The 8,848-nt window shown below is 47.9% G+C and overlaps 1 protein-coding gene across 1 annotated transcript in view; it reads right to left on the reverse strand.

Annotated features, from left to right (window-relative positions):
• The window catches only part of PDCD7 (programmed cell death 7), a 13,863-nt gene extending 5,401 nt beyond the window's left edge, over positions 1–8,462 (reverse strand). Inside the window, exons 1-2 of the mRNA XM_059372268.1 lie at positions 7,507–8,462; positions 5,025–5,163 (exon numbers count right to left, since the gene is read on the reverse strand). Of these exons, the coding sequence (XP_059228251.1) occupies positions 5,025–5,163; positions 7,507–8,385 (1,018 nt within the window). The 5' untranslated portion in view covers positions 8,386–8,462. The remainder of the gene's footprint in view (positions 1–5,024; positions 5,164–7,506) is intronic.
• Between the last annotated feature and the right edge of the window lie 386 nt (positions 8,463–8,848).

Genomic DNA, 8,848 nt, shown 5'->3' on the forward strand with positions numbered 1-8,848 from the left:
GGCCAGATTCAAGGAAGATAAAAATTTGCACACCACATACATAGTCAACCATTTTTATTTCCGGCCAGATTCAAGGAAGATAAAAATTTGCACACCACATACATAGTCAACCATTTTTATTTCCCGTTGAGCCTGCAGTAATTTTTGCTCATCCGTACATCAGCAACGTCACACAGTTCAACACAGTATGTACAATTTCTACATGTCCATTTCAATTCTCTACCTTCTTTTCCAGCCTTTATCATTACTGAATGTCTCTATCCTGTTTCATCAAATCAATGTACCATAATTTACTTAACAAGCTCCCTATTCCTGGACACTTAGGCTGTTCCAAATGTCCTATTATCATATACTGCTACAATCAGTACTCTAGGACATGTCACTTTTTTCCTTCTACAGATTATTTCTCTAGGATAAATCCTCAAGAGAAGAAATGTTTATGAGTACTTCCAGGATCACCTAAATGTGGTACTAAACTGCTTCCTAAAAGAGCTGACTGATTCAGGCCTTTGAAGGTCTGACTGTTTTCTCCTTCAACCATCACCGCTAAGTGGTTGTGGAATTCCTTCTCCTATCCTCACCTGAAAGGCTAACATTTCTCCAGGTCATTTTCTCCTAACTGCTTTGCTTGAACAGGTTTCCAGTCACTCATTACCAACTATAGAAACTCTACATCTCAAATCCATCTTCTATGAAGTGGCAAACTATTTTCCAAATACACACAAAATTCTTATGCACTGAGAAGCTCAAGCTGTCCCTACTCTGTTTCATAATAATTTCATGATTGTTTAATTTCTTTACCTAGATCAGGAATTGGTAAACTTTTGCCAGACAGACAGTACTACAATCTGCCAGTACAGCCAAAATATAGACATTCCCCATGAGGAATGGTGGCCTGCTCCCATCTCAGGCTGCTGGGGCTGCACCTCGAATCCATACCTCCATCAACCTTTCATTGATAACTTCTAATCAGCATGACACAGATTGAGAAATGGCAGTCCTCACCCACTCTTTCTCTTGATCCCATGCACTAACACAGTTTAGGTTCCCTCCACCCCTCCCACTCACTCCTCGGGTTCTTGCAGGACCTACATTCCAATGCCTTCTTTTCCCTTCAGTCCCCTACACCTTAGAGCCTAGTCCAGTCTTTGAATCTTCCCATGATGAGAAAAAAGCTGCTACCTCTAAAGTCTTAAGTATGATTCTTCTCTTCTCTGACTAGGTCTTTCTACCCTCTCAGTGTACTTATGTCCTCCTCCCTGGAGACTGTAGGCTTTACTAAAACCTCCAACTGAATGTATCCAAATCTACCTCGCCTTCTACTCATCCTCACCAAAACTTGGGTTCATTTTTTTTTTTTAAGATTTTATTTATTTATTTGACAGACAGAGATCACAAGTAGACAGAGAGGCAGGCGGGGTGGGGGGAGGGAAGCAGGCTCCCCACTGAGCAGAGAGCCTGATGCGGGGCTCGATCCTAGGACCCTGGGATCATGACCTGAGCTGAAGGCAAAGGCTTTAACCCACTGAGCCACCCAGGTGTCCCACTTGTGGTCAGTCTTAAAGCAAAACCCTAACAGCTCTGCTTACCTGCCAGTCGAGGAGCACTCCTGGGAGAAGTCATCTGATTATGTGATCCAGCGCCAGTACTCAACTACATCAGCTGTGCCCGTAGCACCTCCCTACAACCATACTCCCAAGCGGTCTCTAGTAGGCTTCTACTCATTCTTCACAGCAGTTATTTCAAACATTTACTGCTCTCCTAAAGCCTTCCTTCTCTATGGTCTCTGAGCAAACCATCTATCCTATCTCAGTTAAAACAGGCTAGTAGGCAGGAAATCTCTTAACTTTCAGTCCCCATTTCACTCATCTGCATGACTACCCATCCTTGTCTCCTTCATTTTCATTCCAGTGGAAGATGGATCCTTCTAAGGGCTCCTGGGTGGCTCAGCCAGTTAAGTGTCTGCCTTCAGATCAGGTCATGATCCCAGGGTCCTGGGATCGAGCCCCATGTCGGGCTCCCTGCTCACTGGAGAACCTGATTCTCCCTCTCCCTCTGCTGCTCCCCCTACTTTACTTTCTCTCTCTCTGTTCAAATAAATGGAAAAATAAAATCTTTAAAAAAAGATGGCTCCTTCTACACTTAAGTTAATCCCTCTGCCTGGGATCAGAGTCTCCCTAGCTCCTGCAGGACCTTGAGCCATCTTCAATCCCTCCTGCTTCTCTCTGATCCCCTCCCTCTATTCACATCTTTGCTCGGCAATGAAATGTGTTCAACTTTTCTCCATGACCCTAAGATTACCACCCACCCCTCTATGCTGTCAGATACTGAATTTCCTCTCTCCTTTCTTCACAGGCAAGCTTTTTAATAAGTTAAACTCACTGTTTGCTTTTCTCACCTTCTATTCCCTCTTTAGTCTAGTCTGGCTTCTACCAATACCGTTCTGCTGATCATCTATTGGGTATTAATATCCATGGATTTTCCTCAATCTTTAGGTACCATCATTACTCCTTCTTACAGATGAGGAAACCAAGGCAAAGAGATGTCTGGGTAACCAGCTCAAGATAACTCTGGGCATTCTCTCTGGGCATTTGCCACTTTTTAGGAGGGAGGTGACCTACCTTCTCTTATCTCTGACCTCTCTTGTGACCACACCTTTACCCATCTGGATTTTGACATTCCCGAGGATTTTGTCTTTTTGGCCCTCACCTTGCACTGTACAACTTCCTGAAGGTCATGCCTACTTGTGGCTACATGCTGATGACCTCTTCTCCAGGATGTACCCCTGGCACCTCAAACTGACCATGTCCCACACTGAACTCGCCAAACCCAAGTCTATTCCTCCTCCCATGGCTGAGTTCCCCAAGTTATTTACTTATACACTCCCTCTCTCCTTTATTCATATTTCTTAAACGCATTTACTTTTCTCCAACCCACCATCTGATCCTTAGTTCACACTCCCATATTAACCACGGTCAGACTACTGAACAGTCTTCTCAGTCTCTCTCCTCTTCTCCCTCCATCCTAGATGCTCCAAAACTTTCTCTGCTCCACCAGCACTAATCACCGCTGTCATTTCACTTTCTGCTTAAAATTTTCAATGGCTCCCCTCAGCTTTCAGCATAGGGGAGCAGTCTAGTCTGGCCCCTAAGACACTTTGCAATGTGGCCCTGTTTACATATCCAGCCTCATTCTCTGAGCCCTTATTTAGAGGTACACATACCTTGAAGGAAAAGTTTTAAGTACGTAATGGAACCAGCAGCTAGTTACCAAATCATTTTACATTCAAGTCGATTAACTCCAGGGAAGCTGCTTTTTTACAAACAGATCACAATTCCTCCAAAATTCCCTCCCCTTCTTTTGGACCAAAGTGAGGAAGACTAATAGAGTGAAATTACACTAGGAAATTTACTTGGCAAAAGTTTACTGACCACTCACCTCACAGAGGGCATGGAGCAGGAGAATATTAAACAAAAGCCCTCGGGTTTTCATTCCCCAAGGAAGAGATAAGGTAGACACCATAGATCGAACTCCCCTTTGACTCATGAATGTGCTATGGGATCATCTGCGTCCGAGGCCTGAATCTGAATCAGTTACTCTGAAGGCTGGCATGCAGAAGCTAACCACTTAGCTAGTCAATGTGCTTGGCTGAATCCACAATGGTCACATCCCAATGAAACTTTATTACGGGCCTGACTCACAGGTTCCATTTATATTTTATTTTATTTTATTTTTTAAAGATTTTATTTATTTATTTGACAGACAGAGATCCCAAGTAGGCAGAGAGGCAGGCAGAGAAGTGGGGGGAAGCAGGCTCCCCACAGAGCAGAGAGCCCGATGTGGGGCTCCATCCCAGGACCCTGGGATCATGACCCGAGCCGAAGGCAGAGGCTTTAACTCGCTGAGCCACCCAGGCACCCCTCCATTTATATTTTAAAACACACAGGGGAAGTCATCTGCTATCATAATATTTGCTAATTTATGTGTTCTCAACTATCCCTGGTGAATATCAATGGCCTACAGCCTACTAAATAAGGTAGCATGTGGTCCAAGTCAGGTGCAAGTGAGGAGGAGGTCACCTCAGCCCAAATCAGGGAAGGATGGAGAATGTTGCATGTGTATTTAGTTCTGCAGGACAGTGAGAGCTTAAAATGGAAAAGATGGAACTGAGGGCCCTCCGCACAAATAGACTGTCAAGAACAAAGATTAAGACAGGGAGGGGCGCCTGGATGGTTCAGTGGGTTAAACCCTCTGCTTTTGGCTCAGGTCATGATCTCAGGGTCCTGGGATCGAGCCCCGCACTGGGCTCTCTGCTCAGCAGGGAGCCTGCTTCCTCCCCTCTCTCTCTGCCTGCCTCTCTGCCTACTTGTGATCTCTCTCTATCAAATAAATAAATAAAACCTTAAAAAAAAAACGATTAAGACAGGCAAATGTTCAAAGCACAACTAGGGATCTTCTAGAAAACCAATGCTCCCTCTAGAGGTAAGAGGAGATGACTAAGGTTTTATGATCCAAAAGCATGTAAGCTGAGGACATCATACAGTCTGCAAGGCACTCCTTGCCCTGTCCAACCATTCACACCTCTTTAAATATCAATGTTTCTGGTTGGAAACATATCTAAAGGAGCATGCCAAGTTTTCAACACCTCCTGATGAACCTAGTAAAAGTAGGATAGCTTTTGCCTTGGTACATGGGCAAAGTTGACCAGCCATGCCAACCTCACTCAGAAAAGCGTGGTCAGGAATGCCGGGGGTAGGGATGATGAGTCAAAGGAAAGGCAGTGTATGGGTTCCCACACCTGTCTCTCTTTTCAACCCTGGAAACCAAGGGGTAAACAAAGTCTGAGGCTTCCTACTTCAAAAGTTCTGAGGTACTGCTGACAAGATTACTCTATTGGGTGAAAATAAAAAATTATCAAATATTTTTCCTTAAAAAATGGCAGGGGGAGGGCGATAGGGTAAAGAAAGGGACAGTGCAGGGCAACAGAGGAATAAATACAAGTAGAAATCCAAAGCCACGGTTACCCTTTCTTGCTGCTGCCTCTTTCCTGAGCTTCCTCAATTTCTCCAAGGCCCGAAGAATGTCCACCATTCTTTTGGTGTCTGCTTGTTTTTTCCTCACTTCAGATAAGACACCATCAGCAGCAGCTTTAAGTTCCTGCTCCTGGAACGAGAGTCCATGAGACAGACTTAGTTTTTGGAACAACCCTACGGCAGAGAACAGCTGCCTAGCAGTGAGCTTTTGAAGATCAGACAGTTGCAAGGTTAAGAGTTTCTACTGATCTGGGGCGCCTGGGTGGCTCAGTGGGTTAAGCCGCTGCCTTCGGCTCAGGTCATGATCTCAGGGTCCTGGGATCGAGTCCCACATCGGGCTCTCTGCTCAGCAGGGAGCCTGCTTCCTTCTCTCTCTCTCTCTCTGCCTGCCTCTCAGTGTAGTTGTAATTTCTCTCTGTCAAATAAATAAATAAAATCTTTAAAAAAAAAAAAAGAGTTTCTACTGATCTCCCTCCCAATTTCCTACATTGGACACAATTCCTCTCCTCCACTGTTCCAGCCAAGGGATTATCTTCTCTGCAGTTTCCATGCAGGTTCTGATCTTTGTTTCTTCCTTGGAATTTGTTCAAATGTAGTCCAAGCTCTCTTATTAAAAATGTGGATTCCTGGGGTGCCTGGGTGGCTCAGTGGGTTAAGCCTCTGCCTTCGGCTCGGGTCATGATCCCAGGGTCCTGGGATCGAGCCCTGTGTTGGGCTCTCTGCTCAGTGGGGAGCCTGCTTCCCTTCCTCTCTCTCTCTGTCCTCCTCTCTTTAATATTTTATTTATTAATAAATAAAATATTTTAAAAAAAAGTGGACTCCTGAACCCAAAGATTCAGACCAGGTGGGAAGATAAGGAATGGGTTAGAAAGGCCCAGGACTCCACAATTCTGTGACACACAACATGCATAGCTTGTACTGCAGTGTTCTTAAGTGCCTAGGATTTTTTGACATGAGAGCCTTTCAAACACTGAAGACCCTATCCTACTCTTCTTAAGCTGGTTCACATGTAGACAGAATGACTGGTTCCTCAAACCACCACTCACAGGACTTGGTCTCCAATCCCCTCAGTGTGGATGGTAAGAAAGATCATTTTGCCTAAAGCTCTCTTCCCATCTATCAAATAAATGCCTGTACTTTCACCATCACAACCACACCATACTGTTCCCCTCTTCTGCTTCTATTAACTTCTCTACCCGGAACTGCACCTGTTGCTCTCACTTGGCTTTGACATCTCCTTTAAAACTCAGTTCAGATGTCACAGTATCACCTACAGAGTCTTCCCTTATACCATCCCCCAAACTGGATATTCCTTCTCTGGGTTCCTACAACACCTACAGGTGAAACCCTAACACATACTGTGCTGTATAGACATGGTCCCCATGAGGCTCCAAGCCCCTTAAGGACAAGCACTATATATCCTATTCACCCCTATCACCATCACCAGGTCTGGCACATAATGGGACCTTACTAAATGTCTGTAGAACTGATGCAAACTCCTTTAGATTATGGTGTTGCTTCCATGTATTCTCCATTAAAACACAGATACTCGTGGAGGTGTGAAGACAAAGCTCGCCATCATATTTCAGGGGGGAGTTATTTCAGATTCTAGGGCAGTAACAGACACAAGGAGGAAGAGGGAGGAAACCCTAGCTGGTTGTAGAGAGTGAAGGGAGTGGGGAAAACACCTAGAGGCAACCAAAAGTAATGAGAATGTCTTAAACAAGTATCTGACCAATTTCCATTTCACCGTGGCCCCTACAGAAGACTAACAGGCTTTGAAAGGAGACAACATGGGCTCAAATCAGGAGTAAAACTGCTAAAAACCAGCTGTGTGATTGTTGGCAAGTTAGTGTCTCTCTGCCTCAATTTTCTAATCTGTAAAATGGCGAGAATACGGTTTACCTCTCACGGTTGTTACAGGAATTAAAAATCTGGCATATGCAAGGGCTTTCGCAGAGTTTCTAGTATGCAGTAAGTGCTCAAAAACACCACTGTTAAACCTGGGGATATGTGGTTTAAAATTCCTAAACAAAGGAATCTTGGGAAAGGCATCACTACTGCCCCATTAGCCAATTAGGGTAAGGCACCAAGTGCTCTATATTTGTATTAAAATCAGCAGACCCATATAAGAAACAGGAACCCAGATTTTTGTTCACCTTGAACGTTAGTTAAATAGAACATTGTAGCAGGAGACAGGACGTCTGTCATCCCTGCAACGCCACTGCGTAATCCCAGACCTTGTTTACAGGACTCGCAGTGCACCTAGAGCATTTGTGTTTTGTACTACACGTCATTTACATGCAATCAACGTGAAGACAGGAGGTCGGATGAAGAAAAGGAGGCTTTTTTTTTTTTATCTTAAGGATGAAGAAAAGGAGGCTTAAGCATCGGAAACGACAGCGCAAAGCCTCACGGTCCTTCAGGTTCCAAACATCACTACCCCCAGCCACCGCACAGCTGTGGCTCTTACCCGCTTCTTCTCCTCCACCTCCTGCACGCACTTAACCCTCCAAAGGTCAATCTCCTGTTCGCGCTCCACTGCCCGCGCGGCTTCAGCCTCCCGCTCGGCTTCGCGTTCTCGGGCCCTCTCGCGAAGCCGCAGGCGGCGGCGCCGGACCCTCTCCAACCTCCGCCGCGCCTCACCCACATAGGCTGCCTGGGTCAGCAGCTGTAGTCTTTCGGCGAGTTGGGCGCGCAGCGGCGCAGCCTGGGCATGCAGCAGCACCCAGGCCGGGCCATCGGCCTCGGCCTCGCGCAGGGCCTGGCTCAGGTCGCGCAGCCGCCGCACCAGGTGCAGAGCCCCGCGCAACTGTGCGCGCACTTCGCCCAGACTGGGCCCGGCGGGCGCGCGCGGAGGCACCGGGCAGCCGGCCCGCCGCGGGGTTCCGAACACCGCCTCTAGCCACTGCCGGTCGCGCAGGCGCTGCAGGGCCGCATCCCCAAGCTCGTTGGACGGCGGCGGCGCCTCAGGCCAGTGCGGGCTCCAGGGCGGCCCCGGGCCTGGCGGCGGCGGCCGCGACCGCTCGCCACCGTCGGTCCCCGGGAAGGGCCGGCACTGGGGCGGCGGCGGAGGCAGGGGCGGTGGCGGCACCGGGTAGAAGACGCCGCCGCCGCTACCGCCACCGCCGCCGCCACGAGAGGCTTCCCCGGGGGCCCGGGGCTGCAGAGCCAGCGGGGGCTGGAGGAAGGGGGCGGAGGCCCCCAAAAAGGGGCCGGGCCGCTGGGGAAGAGGCGGCGGGAAAGCCGGGGAGGGCAGCGGCGGTGGCGGACAGCCGAAGGGAGCGGGAGGCGGCGGCTGCGGAGGCGGAGGGCCTGCGCGACCTGGGGCGAAGTAGGGCGGCAAAGCCATATCCACCACGGAGGGAGTCTGAGCAGTGACAGGAATTTGAGTGGTTCTCCTAGAAAGAGTGTCTTCCGGGGAGGAAGTGACGTATACACGTGCGACACCAGCAGGATGCGCCCGGCCCCGAGAGCCCCAGGCGTGTGTGGGCGTTCCTTCAGTTCTTCAATTTCTAAGTAGTCATCTTGAGCATTCTAGGTGGGAGCACAGCAAACATTGTAACTAACAGATGCAGTTTCGCGCGTGAAACTACCTGTAAAGAAAACACATTAATTAAGTAGTTGTGCAAACAAATGCAGAAGTGCAGCGGTGAATGGAAGTACTACCAAAGAGGAAAACACCGGGCAAGAAGAGCTTACAGATTTTGACTTAGTCAAAGAAGTTAGGGGAGACTGTCCTAAGGATTTCAGCCTGACAAGTAGGAGTTGGAGAGAAGCACAGTTCAGATAGGAACAGCATTTCTAAAAACTCT

The sequence above is a fragment of the Mustela nigripes genome, chromosome 13 (assembly GCF_022355385.1).
Source record: "Mustela nigripes isolate SB6536 chromosome 13, MUSNIG.SB6536, whole genome shotgun sequence".
Lineage (NCBI taxonomy): Eukaryota > Metazoa > Chordata > Mammalia > Carnivora > Mustelidae > Mustela > Mustela nigripes.